Source organism: Astyanax mexicanus, chromosome 19 (genome assembly GCF_023375975.1).
Source record: "Astyanax mexicanus isolate ESR-SI-001 chromosome 19, AstMex3_surface, whole genome shotgun sequence".
NCBI lineage: Eukaryota > Metazoa > Chordata > Actinopteri > Characiformes > Acestrorhamphidae > Astyanax > Astyanax mexicanus.
In genome coordinates this window covers 42,653,751-42,676,751 of record NC_064426.1, presented here as the reverse complement: position 1 = coordinate 42,676,751, position 23,001 = coordinate 42,653,751, and the positions used below count along the sequence as shown (strand labels likewise).

Genomic DNA, 23,001 nt, shown 5'->3' with positions numbered 1-23,001 from the left:
TTACTGAATCAATCCTTTCTTTTAGTAAACTTTACTTCATTTATTTTTACTGAATCAATCCTTTCTTTTATTAAACTTTACTTCATTTATTTTTACTGAATCAATCCTTTCTTTTATTAAACTTTACTTCATTTATTTTTACTGAATCAATCCTTTCTTTTAGTAAACTTTACTTCATTTATTTTTACTGAATCAATCCTTTCCTTTAGTAAACTTTACTTCATTTATTTTTACTGAATCAATCCTTTCTTTTAGTAAACTTTACTTCATTTATTTTTACTGAATCAATCCTTTCTTTTAGTAAACTTTACAATCAACCTTTATTTTGACTTTGGAATATATTGAGGATGGTCCTCATTTACAATGTAGCTGAGCATTTACAGTGTAAAATTGATTGAAAAGTTTGGATAAGAAATACATATTTTAAATAAATAAATAAACTGAATATATAATATAATAAAGAAAGAATATATTATTATATCTTGTGAAAAACTGAATTGGGGTGTGTCTGATCATATCTAAATGTATTGTTAATATAATTTTGTTGCAGTAGTGTATTCTTGAAAGTATTGTATTCTTTATTAAATTCAGTGTTTTTCACATTACCAAGAATGTATATACATTTATATACAGCTCTGGCAAACAAATACTGATTCATTTGCTGATACAATTTTGATAAAATGGCTATTTATAGGTTTATGTTTGAGTAAAATGAACATTGTTGTTTTATTCTATAAACTACAGACAACATTTCTCCCAAATTCCAAATAAAAATATAAGTTTTAAGAGTTCAGAAATCAATATTTGGTGGAATAATCCTGGTTCTGGTTTTTAGTCACAGTTTTTAATTCATGCATCTTGGCATCATGTTCTCCTCCACCAGTCTTACACACTGCTTTTGGATAACTTTATGCTGCTTTACTCCTGGTGCAAAAATTCAAGCAGTTCAGTTTGGTGGTTTGATGACTTGTGATCATCCATCTTCCTATATATACTGTATATATATATATATATATATATTTCTGTTAATTATTATTATTATTATTATGATTATTATACACTATTTTATTATTCGTCCTGCATCCCATAATAACAGTATGGAAGTGTAGGTGAGTCCGAGTTTCTTGAGGAACGCTGGCAGATGGGTAGAGACTGGTTGTCTCTTCTGGTCCTAATTGTGGTGTGGGCGGGGACGCCACATTGTGTACACGCAGAGCGGAGCTCATTAACCAATCAGGCGGCAGAAGTGAGGGGGCGGCGGGATGTGAGAGCCAGAGCCGTGATGGAGGAACGAAACAATAAACACGTTACACAACTCCACGCTTCACACTCGTCCTTCCCTCACTTCTACAACATCTCCCACTCTGCTGCAGGAAGCCTGGGAATAGTGAGCGCTGCCGTAAATATTCACTTTATATATATATATATATATATATAGAGTTTACTGCTTACGCTAAACTACGCTACGATAGGTGGGAGAAATGTGGGGTATTTGTGTGATAATGATATTTTCAGTATATTAAATAAAATATCATCGCTGTACAACGGCAAGAAAATAATGATTAAAGTATAGTTATTATAGTATAACATACATATAACTATTATCTATTATCATTTGCTGCTGGTGTGATTAGGGTCATGAGGGTCATTGTCATATATATATACATATATATATATATATATATATATATATATATATATATATGTATATATATATGCAGCTCTAGAAAAATGAAGAGAGCACTTCAGTTTCTGAATCAGTTTCTCTGATTTTGCTATTTATAGGTTTATGTTGGAGTAAAATGAACATTGTTGTTTTATTCTATAAACTACAGACAACATTTCTCCCAAATTCCAAATAAAAATATTCTCATTTAGAGCATTTATTTACAGAAAATGAGAAACGGTTGAAATAAAAAGATCCAGAGCTTTCAGACCTCAAATAATGCAAATAAAACAAGTTCATATTAATAAAGTTTTAAGAGTTCAGAAATAATCAATATTTGGTGGAATAACCCTGGTTCTTAATCACAGTTTTTTCTTCATGCATCTTGGCATCATGTTCTTTATGCCTTTACTCCTGGTATCATTTTTTCCAGAGCTATATATATATTAGTGTTCTCCTATTGTTATTTTATTGTTCTCTTATTGTTCCCCTAGTGTACTCCAAGTGTCCTCTTAGTGTTCTCCTAATGTTCTCCTAGTGTTTTTCTATTGTTCTCCTATTGTTCTTCTAGTGTGCTCATATTGTTCTCCTATTGTTCTCATAGTGTTCTCCTAGTGTTATTCCAGTGTTCTCCTAGTGTCCTCTAAGTGTCCTTCTAGTGTCCTTCTAGTGTCCTCCTATTGTTCTCCTAGTGTTCTCCTAGTGTTCTCCTAGTGTTCTCCTAGTGTTCTCTAAGTGTCCTCCTAGTATTCTCCTATTGTTCTCCTAGTGTTCTCCTAGTGTTATTCTAGTGTTTTCCTAGTGTCCTCCTAGTGTTCTCCTATTGTTCTCCTAGTGTTCTCCTAGTGTTCTCTAAGTGTCCTCCTAGTATTCTCCTATTGTTCTCCTAGTGTTCTCCTAGTGTTATTCTAGTGTTATTCTAGTGTTCTCCTAGTGTTCTCTAAGTGTCCTCCTAGTGTTCTCCTATTGTTCTCCTAGTGTTCTCCTAGTGTTATTCTAGTGTCCTCCTAGTGTTCTCCTAGTGTTCTCCTAGTGTTCTCCAAGTGTCCTCCTCGTGTTCTCCTATTGTTCTCCTAGTGTTCTCCTAGTGTTCTCCTATCGTTCTCCTATTGTTCTCATAGTGTTCTCCTATTGTTCTCCTAGTGTTCTCCTAGTGTTCTCCTAGTGTCCTCTAAGTGTCCTCCTAGTGTTCTCCTAGTGTCCTCCTATTGTTCTCCTAGTGTTCTCCTATTGTTCTCTTAGTGTTTTTCTATTGTTCTCCTATTGTTCTTCTAGTGTGCTCATAGTGTTCTCCTATTGTTCTCCTTGTGTTCTTCTAGTGTTCTTTTAGTGTTCTCCTACTGTCCTCCTAGTGTCCTCTAAGTGCCCTCCTATTGTTCTCTTATTGTTCTCCTAGTGTTCTTCTAGTGTTATTCTAGTCTTCTCCTAGTGTTCTCCTATTGTTCTCCTAGGGTACTCCTAGCGTAAGTTTTCTCCAGTTTCCTCCCACAGTCCAAAAAACATGGAGATTACCAGATTAATATTCCAGCTGATTGAGAAACTGCACAGGCAATTCAGTGTAAAAGATGATTTAATAACTGGACGTGTTTAAAAGTGAGTTTATGATGATTTAGGCATAAGGTTTTCTAAATTAGTGATCATAATCATCCATTAGATATTATCTACAGTAACCCAGTAACCCAGAGAGCTGCAGTGCAGGGATTGGACGATTGACAGATTGTGTTGGCAGTTAAAGCAGAGTAAAGAGAAAATTCTGCAAATTGATATAAATTCCTTTTTAATGCCAGAGAATAAGGGTTATTTATTTCTTTATTTTCTGCGTTGGTGAGTCGTGCTTGGTGTGGAAGAGCAGAAGAGAAGGAGATAAGCTGGATTCACAGATCAGATCAAAGGCAGCGGGCAGGGTGCAGGCAGGGTGGCACAAAGAGTCCGTTGGCACAGGCCTCAGAGTGGAGGCTGGTATCTTAGGGGTGGGAGGGGGGCAGGTGATAGTCATTAGTGTGATACTCATCCAAGCAAAAGAGAGAGAGAGAGAGAGAGAGAGAGAGAGAGAGAGAGAGAAAGAAATAAATAAAGAAAAAATGACTACCAGCCAACCAGACCATCTTTACTTTAGTCTAAACAGAACCGACCCAAACAGATGGCCTTTCCAGTGTTTCCATCTATAGAGCTACTCTTAACGTACTATACAATAATATATATCAGTAATATACAGTATTTAAGGGTGGTATAGGGCAGGGGAAGGCAGTATAGGGTATAAACAAGGTTAGTATAGGGTAAATATGACTATATAGTAAAGGGTAGTATCAATAAGTGTATAGGAGTTGTATAGGATGTACAGGGTAACAAATGATGATATAAAGGACTGTAGTGTAGTAAAGAGTAGTATTGGGTAGTAGATGGTAGTACATAGTAGTATATCCAAATGTGTAGGGTAGCATGGGGCATTATAGAGTTGTTTAGGGTAGCTTAGGGTATAGCAAAAAGGAGAGTAGGGTAGTAAAGAGTAATACAGGGTAGCTAATAATAGTATACTGTAGGTAATTAAGGGAAGTATATAGGAGTGTAGGTTGGTAAATGGTAGAATAGCTTTATTTAGGGAAATTAGGGTAGTAAAAAGTAGTATATCACAGTTCAGATAAGTGCATGGTGGTAAAGGATAGTATAGAGAATTGTAGGGTAATATAAGGGAGTAATTTGCAGTATTGGGTAGTGCAGAGTATAAAGAAGTGTGGAGTAAATGGTAGTAGGGTACTATAGAGTATTATAGCATTGTATAGGGCATATAGGGTAGCATAGACTAATATAGAGGACTGTAGGGTAGTAAAGAGTAGTATAGGGTAGTAGATGGTAGTACATGGTTGTATAACCAAGTATAGTGTTACATAGGGCATTACAGAGTTGTATAGGGTAAAAAGGGTAGCATAGAGGGGTGTAGGGTAGTATAGTGTATCTAATAATAGTATAGGTAGTATATGGTAGTATAGGGTTGTACAGGGTATGGAGGATTGTAGGGTTTTAAAGGGTAATAAAGGGGAGTATATGATAATATATAGAAGTGTAGGTTGGTGCATGGTATAAAAGCGTTATATAGGGAGAATAATATAATTGAGTTTAGGGTAGTATATGATATTATACGGTACCAACTTATAGTATAAGTAGTAAAAGGTAGTATAGGGTAGTATGGGGTATAAAGGAGTGCAGGGTAGTAAAGGGTAATACAGGGTATAGAGGAGTGCAGGGTAGTATAGGGCAGTATACAGATGTATAGGATATGTATGTATAGATATATATGAGTGTATGGTACATGGCGAAACAGCATTAAATATTGGGAGAATAGGGCAGTAAAGGGTTATATAGTATATGGTTGTGCAGATGGGTGTAGGGTGGTATAAGGTAGTATAGAGGAGTTTAAGGAGTTATAGGGTAATATAGAGGAGTGATGTGCAGTATAGGGTAGAACAGAGTATATAGGACTATAGGGTAGCATAGGGTAGTATAGAGGATTGGATGATAGTATAGGGAGTAATGTAGATGAGTAACTTGCAGTATAGGGTAGAAGAGTATATACTGTAGGAGTGTAGGGTAGTATAGGGTAGTATCGAGGAGTGTAAAGTTTAGGGTAATATAGAGAAGTGTAGGGTACTATAGGGTACTATAGGGTATTATAGAGTTGTATAGGGTAGTATAAAGTAGTATAGGAAGTACAGGGTATTTTAGGGTTGTATATGGTAGTACAATAAGTTTAGGGTATTATAGGGAGAACAGAGTAATATATTGTAATATAGGGTAGTATACTAATGTTTAGGGTAGTATAGAGGATTGGGGGATAGTATAGGGAGTAATATAGATGAGTAACGTGCAATATAGGGTAGAACAGAGTTTATACTGTAGGAGTGTCGGCAGTATAGGGTAGTATCAAGGAGTGCAGAGTACTGTAGGGTACTATAGGGTATTATATAGTTGTATAGGGTAGCATAAATTAGTATAGGGTAGTATAGGGTCGTATTGAGGAGTGTAGAGTTTAGGTTGATATCGAGAAGTGTAGGGTACTATAGGGTACTATAGAGTATTTTAGAGTTGTATAGGGTAGTATAAAGTAGTATAGGAAGTACAGGGTATTTTAGGGTTGTATAGGGTAGTATAAAGTAGTATAGGAAGTACAGGGTATTTTAGGGTTGTATATGGTAGTATAATAAGTTTAGGGTATTATAGGGAGAACAGAGTAGTATATTGTATTATAGGGTAGTATAATAAAATTGAAGGAAGTATAGAGGATTGGAGGATAGTATAGGGAGTTTAGGGAAGAACAGGGTAATATAGATGAGTAACTTGCAGTATAGGGTAGAGCAGAGTATATACTGTAGTAGTGTAGGGTAGTATACGGTAGTATCGAGGAGTGCAGAGTACTGTAGGGTACTATAGGGTATTATAGAGTTGTATAGGGTAGTATAAAGTAGTATAGGAAGTACAGGGTATTTTAGGGTTGTATATGGTAGTATAATAAGTATAGGTTATTATAGGGAAAACAGAGTAATATTTTGTATTATGGGTAGTATAATACTGTTTAGGGTAGTATAGAGGATTGGAGGATAGTATAGGGAGTTTATGGAAGAATATGGTAATATGGATGAGTAACTTGCACTATAGGGTAGAGCAGAGTATATACTGTAGGAGTGTAGGGTAGTATAGGGTACTGTAGGGTATTATAAAGTTGTATAAGGTAACATAGGGTAGTATAGTATAAGGTATTGTAGGGTTGTATATGGTAGTATAATAAGTATAGGGTTTTATAGGGAGAACAGAGTAGTATATTGTATTATAGAGTAGTATAATAAAGTTTAGGGTAGTATAGAGGATTGGAGGATAGTATAGGGAGTTTAGGAAAGAATAAGGTAATATGGACGAGTAACTTGCAGTATAGGGTAGAACAGAGTATATACTGTAGTAGTGTAGGGTAGTATAGGGTAGTATAAAGTAGCATAGGGAGTATAGGGTATTTTAGGGTTGTATATGGTAGTACAATAAGTTCAGGTTATTATAGATAGAACAGAGTAATATTTTGTATTATGGGTAGTATAATAATGTTTGGGGTAGTATAGAGGATTGGAGGATAGTATAGGGAGTTTAGGGAAGAATAGGGTAATATGCCGTATAGGGTAGAGCAGAGTATATACTGTAGGTGTGTAGGTTAGTATAGGGTACTATAGGGCATTATAGAGTTGTATCGGGTAGCATAAAGTAGTATAGGGTATTTTAGGGTTGTATATGGTAGTATAATAAGTATAGGGTATAATAGGGAGAACAGGGTAGTATATTGTAATATAGAGTAGTATAATAAAGTTTATGGTAGTATAGGGATTATAGAGTAGTATAACGAGTATATTACTATTATATTACAAATATTGCTCATGGTAATAATTTGCATAGCTGAGAGTATTTCCCCCCAGGCTGCAGTGATGTGATTAATGCAGTAGTTTACTGGCAGTATTTTTCTCACACTCTCCACCACACTACAGAGCTTTCCACTGAGTGCTGGCACACTGTGATGGTTAACGGCGTGTTCTCAGGGCACGAGTCACCGGCATTTCTGTGAGATCTGATAATGTGGGCACCAGAAATGTATCATTCTATTCAGAAATGACTCACCAAATGTACTTCACTTTTTAATGGAGATCTCAATATGAAAAACATCATTATTACCATCGTTATTAGTCAGCAACTCGGACAAAATCTGCTTATTGACTAGTAAACTAGCGCTGCTTTTACACCTACTTCAACTGGCCCAGACCTTCAGACCTTTACACTTCATCCAAAAAAAAAAAAAAAAAAAAAGCAGGTCTAAAAGCTGCTGTGAACCAACCAGAAGAGACGCTCTCAACAAAGGTTATAATAGTTTTATATATAGTAGAATTTTTCATAATAGTTTAACCTTATTTCATTCATTTTATTTCATTTTTAGAGTGAGTAAGAGTGCTAGTTTTTATTAGTTTATTTGTTTATTAGTGCTTAGTTTTAGTTTTTATTAATTCTAGTATTATTTTTATTCATTTTTTCATGATTTGGGTTATTTGTGACGTGTAGGATTCAAAAGGGTGTTATGTAATGAAACTAAAAAAAAAAGAAACCACTAAAAATATTGGTAACACTTTCTATGAATGTCATCTCTATAAGACTCTATAACCACATTCATAACATATTACTGAGTTTATTGGTATCGATGTATAACATGTTATAAGCACAGCTATTAATGCATTATAATCACAGTTCATGATGCATAATAAACATGGCTATGATGAATTATACATTTTTATTAATATGTATAGCCATGTTTATAATTGCCTTATGAGTATGTTTATAAAGTCTTGTAGAGATGACATTTATAGAAAGTGTTCCCAAAATATTCAGTTACTGTAAAACAACCAACTGTCCACAAAAGAGATTTATCAGTTCATTAATCAGTATAATGCATTATAATATGCAGCTATGATTTCTCAAATTAAGCTTTTTTATAAGTGCGTAACACATTATAAAGCCTTATATACAGCCATTACTGACTTTAAGTAAAGTGAGTTAGAATGAAGAAATTTTGTTTTGCTTCGTTATAATGTCTTATAGAGCATTATGAGTGCTCATTATTGGCTTTAAGTGAAGTGTGTTTTCAAATGCCTTTTCAAATGCCTACAGTAAAGCATAGCAACATTTACTTCACATTTAAAACACGCTTCACTTAAAGCCAATAACGAGCACTCATAATGCTCTATAAGACATTATAGCATATAAAAAAATCACTTCACTTAAAGTCAGTTATGACTCTACATAATGCTTTATAATGTGTTATGCACTTATATAAAAGCTTAATTTGAGAAATCATAGCTGCATATTATTATGTATTATACCAACATATACCAAATCTGTGTTATAGTGCATTACAACACTACATTGTACAATGTTCTTATGAACAGATATTATAAGGCATTATAAGCCCTTTCTTTATAAACCCTTATACTTGTAGTTTATAATGTGTTATGAATGTCTCTGTAAGTACTTATGAGTTATTATACAGGCTTATTACAGTCAGCATAAGGTATGGTGCATGTCATATAATGCATTATAAATACAGGTTTCATAGGAAGTGTTACCATAAACACTAATATTTTAATAATGGAAGTTTGAATATAAAATGTGACGATACCCCCCCCCCCCCCTAAAATACATTACAGAATACAATGTAACACACACACACACACACACACACATACACACACAGCCTCGGTTCAGGTATTCATATTTAGATACACACCGACACGGTTTTACTATTCCAGCCGTTCCTCAGAAGAAGAGAAGAAGAAGAAAACACTACAGGCATCACCCGGGCGTTAGTGACAGGAAGTGTCTGGATGATCCGTGTGCCGAATTCTGCCACCGTTCACTTTCAGACAAAACACCCACTCCTGTTCTGCTTCTCCACGCGCCAGCTGTGCCAACCGGCGCCTGTCAGACTGTCTATTCCAGACCTGCAACCTGCAGCCAATCCGCACACGGCTGAACCGATTAAATCTGCATAATAATCATAATCCATTTAATAATACATTTTATTTATATAGCGCTTTTTAAAATTCTCAAAGATGCTTTACACACAAAGATAAGGCACGGAGTGAAAGGCAAATAATAAGAGACACGTCTTCAAATTGAACACAAATATAATATAGGTGTCACACCTTTACCTGTGTATGTCTAGTGTCTTTCCCTTTTTTGGGTCCTTTCTGCTCCTGCTCTCTGTTTTCCTGTCTTGTGTCCCTAGCCATGTGCTCATAATTGTTTTGGCTTTTGTCCTGTCTCCGCCTTAGCCCCTCCCTGTCATCTGTAATCCCTCCTGTCTCATTTGTAGCCCCGCCCCCTCGTTACTTCCACAGGTGTCTCTTTTCTGTGTCTGTGTATAAATACCCTATGTGCTCCATTGTTCTCTGTTGTGCTTTTTGTTTGACCGTGTCCTGTTACTCTGTCCGGATCTTGTTTATCTGTTTTGTTTAGCCTTGTTTGTCTTCATTGTTCCAGGTTTGCTTTTTATAGTTTGTTTCTTTTGTATGTTCATTTTGCTTGTTTGTTTCAGTCTTTTTTAGTTTATCCTCTGTTTTATAGCGTTTTGTTTGTGTTACCTTTTCCTTATTACTCCCTAGTGTTTTGTTCTCTGTTAGTTTAATAATGAAAAATAAAGAAGACTTGCATTTGCATCCTGCTTCCTCTTCTGTGTTACAATAGGCAGTTTTACCAATGACAGAAAAAATAAATCACTATCAATACCTAATAGAGCAACGTGAGGATCAATACAACCAACAATTTTCACCATGCCAACATTTTTTCTTGTCGCTGCTTTTCCCACGGTGGGTAGATGGCGCTCTCTCCCCTCCCCACATCACTCCTAGGGTGATGTCTGCAGCACAGGGCGTCTGTGAGCTGATGTATCAGAACCGAGTCGCTGCGCTGCTTTCCTCCGAGTGTTAGCGCTGTGATGCTACTCGGCGATGCTACAGCATCAGCAGCAGCTCGAAAAGAAGAGCCGGTGTCTGACTTCACATGTATCGGAGGAAGCATGTGTTAGTCTTCACCCTCCTGGTGTGTTGGGGGGCAGTGATGGTATAGTTACTTTGAAAAAGTAATCTGATTACTGATTACTGATTACTCCTTTAAAAAGTAACTTAGTTACTTTATGGATTATGGATTTTTTATAAAAATAAAAAAAATTAACTTAACATAAATATATATTTTTTATAAAAAAATAAAATATGGTCTTTCTTGATTTTACTAAATATAAATACTTGTTTTTATAAAAAATATATAAAATAAAGAAAGTCTTTCTTGACCTGACATATTTAACACTATAAAACTGAACATTGAACTTGTTGTTCTCTGCAGGGCAGCAAGGAGTGGTTTTATAAAACAGAACCGTGTATATGGTCTAGACCAGGGATCACATATTTGCAGACTGCGGTCCGGGTCCGGACCCAGACGTTGTCCAATACGGACCCATACCGGACCCAACTACTGAGAAGGATTTAATTCTGACAGTGTTCATTTAAAGCAACGGAACTTTTCTTGTCTTTACGGTGTGTGCGCTCTGCGCCACAGTGAACTTCCAATCACGTGTGGTGTAAAATCTTTAAATGCTCTCCTCTGCCAATCAAATTTGTGGCAGACCGCTGCCCTGGCTAGTGAATTGGGACGCGGCCACAAAAAAACTGGCGAAAAACGAAAACGGGCGGAAACTAAAGACACGCCGAGCGAGAGAGAGAGAGAGACAGGGGAGAAAGCGAGACGCGTGTGATTGGGGAAGAGCGGAGGGGGAATGGGTAAGGGAGCGGTGTGTGTGTGTGTGTGTGTGTGTGTGGAGGAGATGAGGTGGAGAGAGAGAGAGAGAGAGAGAGTAACGCACAGTGACTTAAATAAGTAACTTTAATCTGATTACTGGATTGAAAATAGTAACGCGTTAGATTACTCGTTACTGAAAAAAAGGGTCAGATTAGAGTAACGCGTTACTGACATCACTGGTTGTGGGGCATCACTAGTGATAGGGGGAGTCCTAATGAGTGGGTTGGGTAAATTAGGGAGACAATGGAAAAACCATATATAAAAAAAGAGTCAGGTGAGCTCTGAGTTTGGAGGATTGCTATTGTAACGGTGCAGCTACCTGGACGTGTCCAACAAACTCTTCTCAGCAGAGGAAACTGAGCTGCTCCAGCAGCTCATTTACGGGAACAGCAATGTTATTTTATTTACTATTCTGTTTATTGTTGCTGAGATAGCGATGAACATCTGACTGTTGATGTCTCTCTAGGTGGTATTTAGTAGATATATTCAGAAACACTGCTTCTATTTAATCAATGCAGGTGGAAGGAGTGAAAATAAACTGTTGGCAGGGTGTGAAATAAGGTCCTCTCTCTCTCTCTCTCTCTCTCTTTCTCTCTCTCTCTGTCTCTCTCTCTCTCTTTCTCTTTCTCTCTCTCTCTCTGTCTCTCTCTCTCTTTCTCTTTCTCTCTCTCTCTCTCTCTCTCTCTCTCTCTCTCTGGGGCATCAGGCAGGCCGTGACTTGTTTTTTAGCCGTGGCCGCGGGCTCTCCAGATGGAGTGGCCAGTTCTGGGCACATGGCTTCAAAAGACCAGCGGGTAGCGAGAGAGAGAGAGAGAGAGAGAGAGAGAGAGAGAGAGAGAGAGAGAGAGAGAGAGAGACTGACAAAGAGAGAGAGAGAGAGAGAGAGAGAGAGACTGACAAAGAGAGAGAGAGAGAGAGAGAGAGAGAGAGAGACTGACAAAGAGAGAGAGAGAGAGAGAGAGAGAGAGAGAGAGAGAGAGAGAGAGACTAATAATACTGAATGAATAAACACACCAAAACAGCAGGTTCTAATACAGAGAGAATCATATAGTTCATACAGCTTCAATATAATCAACACACATATCCAAACAATCAATTACAGTGATAATTAATGTCTAATTAACCATAACGAACTTTTTTCAATTCATCAATTAATTAATTAATTAGTTTCTTTGATTTTCCCAAATTAAAAACCTCTGGAATATAATCGAGAGGAAGATGGATGATCACAAACCATCAAACCACCAAACTGAACTGCTTATATTTTTTGCACCAGGAGTAAAGCAGCATAAAGTTATCCAAAAGCAGTGTGTAAGACTGGTGGAGGAGCCTCTATCTATCTGCCCATGATTAATTAAGTTAATTTATACATGTCTTTTGTGTGTTTTGAGTCGCGTAAGGCTTGTGTAATTTCCCGACGTTACGATAGCAAAGACACACTGACACTCCCTAAATCAACCTGCACAACGCACCGGTGATGGTTCGCCTATATTTTTCTCCTCAGTTTTAAGACTCTCTGTATCAGTTCTATTCCTAGCTGTATTTTCACTAACAGCTCTAACTCTCTCTCTCTGGTTCTCCATGTGGGTCATGTGTCTCTCTGACAGGATAATAAAGAAGCTACAGGATGAAGATGAATGTCTACCCCAGTTCTCCTCTTAAAGTACAGTGAATTTACTGTACAGAACAGAATAAACTCAACCGCTCTGTTCCTGATAACACAGAGCAAGAGCTCAGTTATCTCAGCTAAAGTAATTAACACTGGTTTAACTTATATTAATTTCATGGTAAATAATAAAAACTATGATGATCAACCAACCTCACTCACAAGATAACACCACACAACTTTTGGTGGCACAGACAGAAAACCAAAACAATTAAGAATCATTCAGGTTCTTGTCATGATACTTAAAATTGTGATGAATTGGAATTGGGTTCGTATATTGTACGATAAAAAATTCTCTATTTATCTAGTGTTATATACAATGGAATAATTTATCACAGATCCTCACCAGAGAGTGACTAAACTGCAGGTTTTACAAACGGTAGGATTATTTTGATTCTTGACACAAGAAGTACACGAAATACACAGCGCTGTCTCTGTGTCTGTGTGAGTAACAGGCTGCTGCCTGAGAAGCATGAGGGGGAGGGGGAGGGGGAGGGGTAAACACGAGGTAACCGCATGCATGGCTTCCATCCACATGGTTGGGCACGTGCTCGTAAACGTGAGCACATGTGTAAAGCTGTGCTCCTCAGTCCAGCACAGTTTAGCACTGCAGATATTTCCAGCTACAGCTGAATTCACACTTTTAATAACAGTTTTTTAAACCTGTTTAAATGCCTGATTAAAGGGCAGATTACTGTAGTTTTGCTGTTTTCCTCAGGTTTTGAGAGCTCGGCGCTGACTCAGCTTTTGATTGGTCCAGACGCAAGACCTGACGCCATGGGCCCTGAGTTGGTTAATATCGCAATATATATTGTGAAAAAAGAACATTTGCAATGTAAAAATTTTCCAGAATCGTGCAGCTCTAGTTGAGGCATTCTAGGCTTATTAATAGGGGTGGACGATATGACCCTAAAATAATATCATGATATTTCATGGTATTTTTGTGATAACGATAGTCTTTGTGATATGACAAAATACTGAATAATAATAAAAAAAAAAAACAAGAATCCACTACTGCAACAAAATAAAAATATATTTATTTTTTTATTGCATACGACATGATATAGCACACCCCTAACTGAGATATAAATATCAATTTATCGCCCATCTGTATAATCATGCATCATGGAAATGTCCCTCTTTCCACCATGAAGATGTTACAGGTTATATAGGTTATATCACTGCCATATGACCCACCCTGACCTTCAGCTACAGGAAGTGACCTCATGCTCCTGGAGGAACTCATGTCAACACCTGGTGAAGAAGCGGGACGAGACTTTCCTTTCACACCCAGCAGCTTCCTGTCCTCCTCTAATGGCGGAGGCTTGATGAGCTGTTCTGGGGTCAGTGTGAAGTGCTGGTGATGGAGGCGGGTCAGAGGACGGGTCTCATTAGCGGTTCTGGAGACACGGATCAGAACTCAGCTCTTAACTCCACTGTACTACAGTCAGTTACTCCGGACACTCGGCCGCTCGGATCGGGCCGGAGGTCAGAGAGTTACTCGATCCGGATGACAGCTGACACTGACCCACTTGGTTTGACCTGCTTTCGCTCACTTCATGGCCGCTGGTTGGACGGATGGACAGTGGTGAATAAAAAACTGGGAATGTTGGAAATAATAAAGAGTAATTCTCAAAATTCTCAAAAATCCATTCAATCCTATCTTACACCCCATCGACAGTCTATAGTTTCAGCAATAGTTTCTCTGATTTAGCTATTTATAGGTTTATGTTTGAGTAAAATGAACATTGGTGTTTCATTCTATAAACTACAGACAACATTTCTCAACCTCAAATAATGCAAAGAAAGAAAACAAGTTCATATTCATAAAGTTTTCATAAAGTTCAGAAATCAATATCTGGTGGAATAACCCTGTTTTCTATCTTGGCATCATGTTCTCCTCCACCAGTCTTACACACTGCTTTTGGATAACTTTATGCTGCTTTACTCCTGGTGCAAAAATTAAATTCAAGCAGTTCAGTTTGGTGGTTTGATGGTTTGTGATCATCCATCTTCCTCTTGATTATATTCCAGAGGTTTTCAATTTGCTAAAATCAAAGAAAATCCTAATTTTTAAGTGCTCTCTTATTTTTTTCCACAGAGCTGTATATACACTGATGCAGGACAGAGAACTCACTGAGATCTTATAGCAATGTATATTTTTTCAACAATTAATATAAAATGAATGCAAACAGCTTAAGTCATGTTTGCAGGAAAAAACAGACAAAATATCACCTAAAACACATCATCACTTTATAGGGGTGTCACGATTCTCTAAATCCTCGATTCAATTTTATTTCCGATTTTAGGGTCACGATTCGATTCGATCCTCGATTTTCTTTTTCTTTTTTTTTACAGCAGAGAGGCCTATACCGGTTTTAGATTAGTCTATGGTCAGTCATTGGTTTGATTCATCAAATTTACAATATCTTATTTCAAAAGGTGGGCTTGATATAAGTGATGCAAAGTGATACAAAGTGATACAAGTGATCTGTAATACACCACATTAGGCACTAATGGACAAATTTAAATAATTTAATTAGGATATATATGTAATGCCATCTAGTGGCTTTTTTTGGTAGCAGCAGTGTGCACTATTAAAACAGCAATGTGCAACATAACAAAATAAATAATAAAAAAATACAGGAACAGTCATGTACAAAATAATAGAACAATTAGAGCCTTAATAAACTGAACTCTATCCTACTATAACAGTTAAACATGAAAAATAAGACTTTAAGACTGTTTCAGTCCCTGAGAATGAGAAGCTTTTTTCTTTAATAAAGATATATTATTAACTTTATCTGAGAGAAAGATGCTCCTTAAGGTACCAAAACTATTAACATATTTGAGGCTAGACAAAACAACTGTTATTTTTATATTTTCTTTAAGTTTTTCTTTAAGAAGATGAAAGGGCTGCTCTTTGAGCTACAGTGTGCTGCACCATTTGCGGGAAGGATCGTCGATCCTCTTTTTGACTTCGATGCTCGAGACCACAACATAATTTCGATCGATTTCGATGAAATATCGGAATCGTGACACCCCTATCACTTTGTATACTCAGTGCCTAAACCCTGCGTTAAACGTCTTTGATTATTATAAAGTGGTTCTAATATTCTATCGAAGGTGCATGAATGACGGCTGTTTATTACTGGCGAAAACAGGAGTTTGTTTACATTACCATGGCAATGCAAACAACCTTATGACTTATAAAATATAAATATATATATTATATCTATATAGATAGGGTGTGTTAGTGTGTCTTTGCTATCGAAACCACGCACATCTCGAAACACAAAGCAAAAGTCATGTACTAAATCTGCCTCTTAATTAATCATGAGTGTGGTTCACTGTATATTTTTGTGGTTTGTAGCTGTTGTATTTGTGGGCTGTTTATGTGCATTAAGTTCATATAACTCAGTCAACACAGAGAATATATAGATATTGTAGTATTTATCAATGTGAGGGAGTTGGGCGGGTGGTTGCAGAGAGGGTATACTACTATATTCACTGCACGCCACTGCTTTTAAGCAGGACTGGTATGTTTTATTACCTTAAAAGAATATATTTTAGCTATTAATGAAAATAATATGTTTTAGGGTTTAGTGGCTTTTTTAATTATGAGTGTATAAATAAAAGCATACCGTAAAAACACTCATAAACACAATCACACACACAGTAGATTAGGGGTGGGCAATATTATATCGTATACAATATATCGTCACACAGAAATATCATGATATTAAAAATCCATATCGTGATAATAGGGCTGTTCTGTCTTAAAAGTAGTCTATTATTTACTGTGAAGCTTTAGGTGTATTTATTGTATAATTGTTTTAGTTTGCAGTTTATATGCATGCACTAAATATTCTGCAATATTATTTTATGCTATATTATTTATTTTGCCACATTATGATTATACTGTTATACTATTATACTATATTCCTGAAATTAATTAATTATTTTAGTTTTCTTATATCGCCAAGTATATCGTTATCACAAAAATACCCTGAAATATCGTGATATTACTTTAGAGCCATATCGCCCACCCCTACAGTAGACACAGTATGCTCAGTATTGCAGCTTCATATCGTATGATATAAACGTTCCCGCTGAGAGATGAGCAGATCAGATGATTGGGGGATTAACAAACATTGATATCTTTACCATCTGCCACCAGCTGAGTATGAAAACACGGTTCTGCCGCGTGTGCCGGTGTGATTACAGCCAGTACAGAGCGCTGGAGTGCTGAGTAACCTGATACTGAGCCTCTTCATTACTACTACACATTCAAACCCAGTGTGGAGGATCCTCAGAGAAGAACACATGGGATGGGAATCTCCAAGCACTTTAAGATTCGATTCGATTCGATTACGATTCAGAGAGTCGATGCGATTATAAAACGATTATCGATGCATCTTGGTAGTATGTCATCTGTAGCAATCCATAATGAATTAACTTCAATTTTATTTTCCTTTTAAAACTCCATTTTATTTTAGATTTATATTAAATCAATTAAAAGCAATGTGGCAAGTGCAAGGCCAACATTTGAGAGCACACATTACAGAGAACCGAATAAAGAAATAAAAACTGAACAAAGTGCTCTAGTAAAAAAACTCATGCAGAAATTGTAGCTTCATGTGCAAAGTATTGTATTTTTACAATTACGTAGCAAACTATAAGTATCACAATTAGGCCTGTCACAATAACAGTTTTTTGCTAACAATATGTTGTCCCAGAAACGATTGCCATTAACAATATTATTGGCATTGTTAAATCATTTAATGGAATTATATATTAGGGGTGGGCGATATGGCTCTAAAATAATATCACGATATTTCAGGGTATTTTTGTGATAACGATATACTTGGCGATATAGGAAAACTAAAATAATTAATTAATTTCAGGAATATAGTATAATAGTATAACAGTATAATCATAATGTGGCAAAATAAATAATATAGCATAAAATAATATAATGCAGCAAAAAAATATTGCAGAATATTTAGTGCATGCATATAAACTGCAAACTAAAACAATTATACAATAAATACACCTAAAGCTTCACAGTAAATAATAGACTACTTTTAAGACAGAACAGCCCTATTATCACGATATGGATTTTTAATATCATGATATTTCTGTGTCACGATATATTGTATACGATATAATATTGCCCACCTATATTACATATTATATAATGACAAACAAAAAGTTCCCAGCTTGAATTAAAGTAGGTTATAGTATTTATTATAGGTTATTATTATTGAAATGTTAAAATAATGATTGAGGTCATGTCCATTTATTGAACGATAAGTCGATAATAATATAATTATTATGACAGGCCTAATATCACAATACTAGTATTTTTTTTATCAGCCATAAATAAGTCAAAAAAAGCCACATACACACACATGTATACACACATACACACCGTGAAACACACAGCACTGCCTCTCCACCTTTCTAAAGATCTCAAAAGCCCATTAGATTCCACAAATTACAGATAATAGCAGTAATACAGCAGCGTAATAATAATCATAAACAGCAGAATAAGAATAATAAAGCGAGGAATCAGCTGGAGTTCAGCTTCCCTCTCTCTCTCTCTCTCTCTCTCTCTCTCTCTCTCTCTCTCCGGCCTTCAGAGAAGATCACGACTCTATTTCACAGCTCAGGCAAACACAGAGCCGCCTCCATCAGGCCCGAGGACCCGTCCACTCGCCGTGTTTATCCTCAGTCCACACTTAATAACCAGACTTTTAACCTCGGTTCTCACATCCGTCTCCCGCTGACACGTCCCTCCATCCTCCTCCAGCCGCTCCGCCTGGCAGCTCCACCACTTTCCACATTACACACCAGCACACGCTCTTAATACGACACCAACATTAAACACATTAACGCATGATGTACGACGTACCATCCCACAAAACAGCACCAGAACTAGAGGACCAATAACAGCAGAGACAGCTGTGTCCAGAGCTGCACGATACTGAAGCACAGAAAACTCATACTGGGTTATTTTTTAATTTTGCAATAAATATATATATATATATATATATACAGCTCTGGATGAATGAAGACAGCACAGCAGTTTCTCTGATTTTGCTATTTATAGGTTTATATTTGAGTAAAATGAACATTGTTGTTTTATTCTATAAACTACAGACAACAAATATTGTCATTTAGAGCATTTATTTGCCAAAAATGAGAAATGACTAAAATTACAAAAAAAAAAAAAAAAAAAGTTTTAAGAGTTCAGAAATAATCAATATTTGGTGGAATAACCCTGATTGGTTTTTAATCACAGTTTTTTTTCATGCATCTTGGCATCATGTTCTCCTCCACCAGTCTTACACACTGCTTTTGGATAACTTTATGCTGCTTTACTCCTGGTGCAAAAATTCAAGCAGTTCAGTTTGGTGGTTTGATGGTTTGTGATCATCCATCTTCCTCTTGATTATATTCCAGAGGTTTTCAATCTGGTAAAATCAAAAATACTCATCATTTTTAAGTGCTCTCTTATTTTTTTTTTTGCCAGAGCTGTAAAAAAAGGTTAAAAAGGTTATGTTAAAAGCCTAAAAATATATAAATATCAAATTTGGTCAGAAATTGGATTTGTACCATTTGGACCATATGAATTTGACTGTATCACTTTTTTATGTTTAAATAAATACTGATTTTTACAAATACAGTATTAATGCTTATTTATTAGTTTAGATGTAAAGATTGGTGTCAGAAGTGGTTCATTTTGTGTTGTGGTTAAGCCATAACCACTAGATGGCAGTGTTTTAATAGATATATTTCCGACTATATTAACAATAAGTAATTCTCTTCTCTTATTCAGATTTATAAATATAGTTCCATTACTGCTCTGTTTGTAGCTGTGATGTTTGGCTTGTAAGCGCTGCATCATTGCTAGGTTACCTGTATGTAGCAGAGTAATACAACATGGAGAGCTTCGGTTACAGTGCATTACCGGCTGATAACGACACTCATAGAAAGAATCTCAGCCAATCACATTGCAGGGTCGGAACTAACTGTGGTATAATTTGAAATAATTGCAACTTATCGTGCTGATTACAGTATTGCAATATATTGCGATATATTGAATCATAACTCCTTTATCGTGGTACATATTGTATCGATAATTTTTAGCCAATACACAGCTCAGATACCAGCAGTACCGTTACTATGCTATTGCACATCATGTGATGTAATTATGTAATTATACAAATACCACGATAGCGATATTAAAGCAACATATCGTGCAGCCCTATCAGCAGCGTCCGCAGCAGCAGGAACCCGTATCTCCAGCTCTACATATTAATGGCAGCAGCCACAAGAGAATATCAGTTTCAGGGGACACACGACACACACACACACACACACACACACACACACACACACTACACTACCTTGGCACTGGAATCCTTGCTTGCCAAATCCCCTGTGGATTTAAAAGAGAAACACAATTTCAGAAACAGAAAAGCCGCAGAGATTGAGAAATAAATCACGCAGCGTCAAAAACACACAGTAAAAACACACTGTTTCTGTTACACAACAAAATCGATATTATTCTTTATATAATTTGCCTCTGGCATCAGATAATCCAAATTAAATGTTAAAATGATTGAGAATAAAATAAAATAAAAGTTACTTTTATGAGGTAGAGTCACCTGGAATTCAGGCTTTCAGTTAACAGCTGAACTCGTCAAGAGTTAATTACTTGAATTTCTTGCCTCTTAATGTGTTGTTCTAATCCATATTATGACAAGAACTAATCAACTAAATAATAATATGTAAAAAAAAACTTATACAGTCAGTCCTAATAATTTAAAGACCATTTAAAATGTTGAGGATGATGAAACTGGCACTCATCAGAACCACCCCAGCAAAGGAAGAGTGAGAGTTTCCTCTGTTGTACAGGATAGGTTTATCAGAGTTATCAGCCTCAGAATCCACAAGTTAACAAACAGCAAACAGCTCCCCAGATAAGAGCAAATTATACAACCTTTGGACAACCAATCCAGTTAGAGACACTTAACATCATGATAATGTTTAGGGTTATTTTTGTAAAACAATGTGATGATGGATAAGTACAGTTAGGCAACCTCTGGACAACGTTGTTGAGTAAATGTAAAGTATGCAACTTTTGGACAACATGGAAGCAATGTTGTGTGTTTGCTGGTATTAAACCATAGAACACTTCATATGTTTTATAGCATCTTTAGTGGATCTGAACATTGGGACAACGTTTTTTAGAAAACAAACAATAAACAGAGCAACATTTGGATGATTTTTTTGGAAAATGTTAAATATGCAACCTTTGGACAACGTTGAAGCAATGTTGTGTGTTTGCTGGTATTTAATCATAGAATACATCATATATTTTAGAACATCTTTACTGGATCTGAACATTGGGACAACGTTATGGAGGCACCAAAACAATAGGTCTTTATCACAGTGAAACCCAGACACCTGTTTCTGTTTGATTAAGGTAATATAGACATTTAAGGTTTAACGTCATGAAGACGTTTTGGCATTTTTATTTATTTTTTTGTCAAACTTGGTTGAAACGCTAATTACTGTGAGTGGTGCTGATGCTGGATGTTTTAATGGGAATGTGATGATGGTGATGATGGTGATGAATGGAGATGATAGGGATGATGGACAGGTGACAGGTGACAGGTGAGAAACCCAGTAGGTAGTTAGAGACAGAAAGTTTCTGGGCGGGTCTGGAGGCGCGCGCGCGGATCTTACCAGATGAAGTCGGTGCAGTGGCTGCAGAAGGTGGGCTGCTTGAAGAAGCGCGCGATGAATTTGTGGTTCTTCACCTCGTGCACGTTCTTCTGCCGCAGGGCGCCTTTACGGGCGAAGCGGTTCGCGAGCGCGGCGGAAGAATCGTGGAGGTGGATCAGATCAGCCATAGCAGAACCGGAACCAGAACCAGAACCAGGACCAGAACTCCGAGCGGATCCGCTCCTCTCTCTCTCTCTCTCTCTCTACCTCTCTACCTCTCCTTCTCTCTCTCTCTCAGTTTCTCTGAGCGCGAGCGCTTCTCCCTCACTTCGCACGTTGACGTCACTTAGACCTGCGCGCGCTTCCAAGTGCGCTCCTCTCCAAAACGCGCGCGCACACACAGCTTCACCTGGTGGAGAGAAAAGAAAAGTACATCTCCATTCATTACTCTGTAGATAGAATATAGTGTAGATACTATACTATATAGAGTTTATAGAATTTAATCAAATACTTCTGTAAAAGTTGAAGAAGCATCAACCCAAACTTTTTACTCTTTTAGTAAAAGTGTTTTAAAATATTGAAAAATATTGTTTTAAAATATTTTAACTACTTAAAATATAAAAGTAAAAACAAGTGTAACACATTTTTCTAAAAGCTATAATGACTATAATGTTCTATTAATAAAATGTTAATGTTGATAATATAATTTGGGATTTTTAATTTGGGCTCCTTCTAGTGTTTCAGCTGCATATATGCTTTTATTAAAAATGAATGTATTTTATATACAGAAGAATGTAAATATATTAAAGAAGCTTAGTTTGTCTGGATTTCTCTGAAATGGGAGTAACGAGGCTATTTTTATTTAATGTAAGGAGTAGAAAAGTCAGATACTTATGTGAAAATGTAAGATATATAAGTCCAAAATTATAATACTTTATATACATAAATAATTTCTAAATATCTTTAACTTCATACCGTCTGAAGACCAGTCAATATTCTACTCATGCTTTTTTTTAAGAATATTTTTAAAACTAAGGATTCCTAAACGTTATTTATTACATATTATAAATTATAAATTATATAATATATTAATCTGCCAACTGATATAAATTAAACGGCAGAAACACCAGAGCTTGTGTTTGTAGGTTTTTGTCTGTTAGTTTGCTCTGAACCAATCAGCGGCCAGCATAGTCCTCGCGCGCCTGGGCGCTGTGCGGTTGCTAGGAGACTCAACTGCTTTCCTAAAGCGGGATGAAGCCGGAAACCATATGAGAAAAAAAACACTTTAAAAGAAAAGTCCTCAAATCTGAAAACACGCGTTTAGATTAATACTAGAAAAGGCAAAGTTCGTGAACGAACTTTAAGTTGGCTTGTCAAATAGTTACTAAGTTGTGTAGTGTGGTGTGGAGTGTGTGGGGTGTGGAGTGGGTTGTGGAGTGTGTTTGGTGTGGTGTGTTTGGAATGTGGGGTGGAGTGTGGTGTATGTGTGGTGGAGTGTGGGGTGAGTTGTGTGTAATAGGTGTGGAGTGTGTGTGTTGTGGAGTGTGTGTGGTGTGCTGTG

The 23,001-nt window shown here is 36.5% G+C and overlaps 1 protein-coding gene across 2 annotated transcripts in view; it reads right to left on the bottom strand.

Moving 5' to 3' along the window:
* The window catches only part of prkcab (protein kinase C, alpha, b), a 217,513-nt gene extending 195,754 nt beyond the window's left edge, over positions 1–21,759 (bottom strand). For both annotated transcript variants that reach the window (XM_049468131.1, XM_049468132.1), the window contains exons 1-2: positions 21,462–21,759; positions 20,117–20,148 (exon numbers count right to left, since the gene is read on the bottom strand). In XM_049468131.1, the coding sequence (XP_049324088.1) occupies positions 20,117–20,148; positions 21,462–21,628 (199 nt within the window). In that variant the 5' untranslated portion in view covers positions 21,629–21,759. The remainder of the gene's footprint in view (positions 1–20,116; positions 20,149–21,461) is intronic.
* Between the last annotated feature and the right edge of the window lie 1,242 nt (positions 21,760–23,001).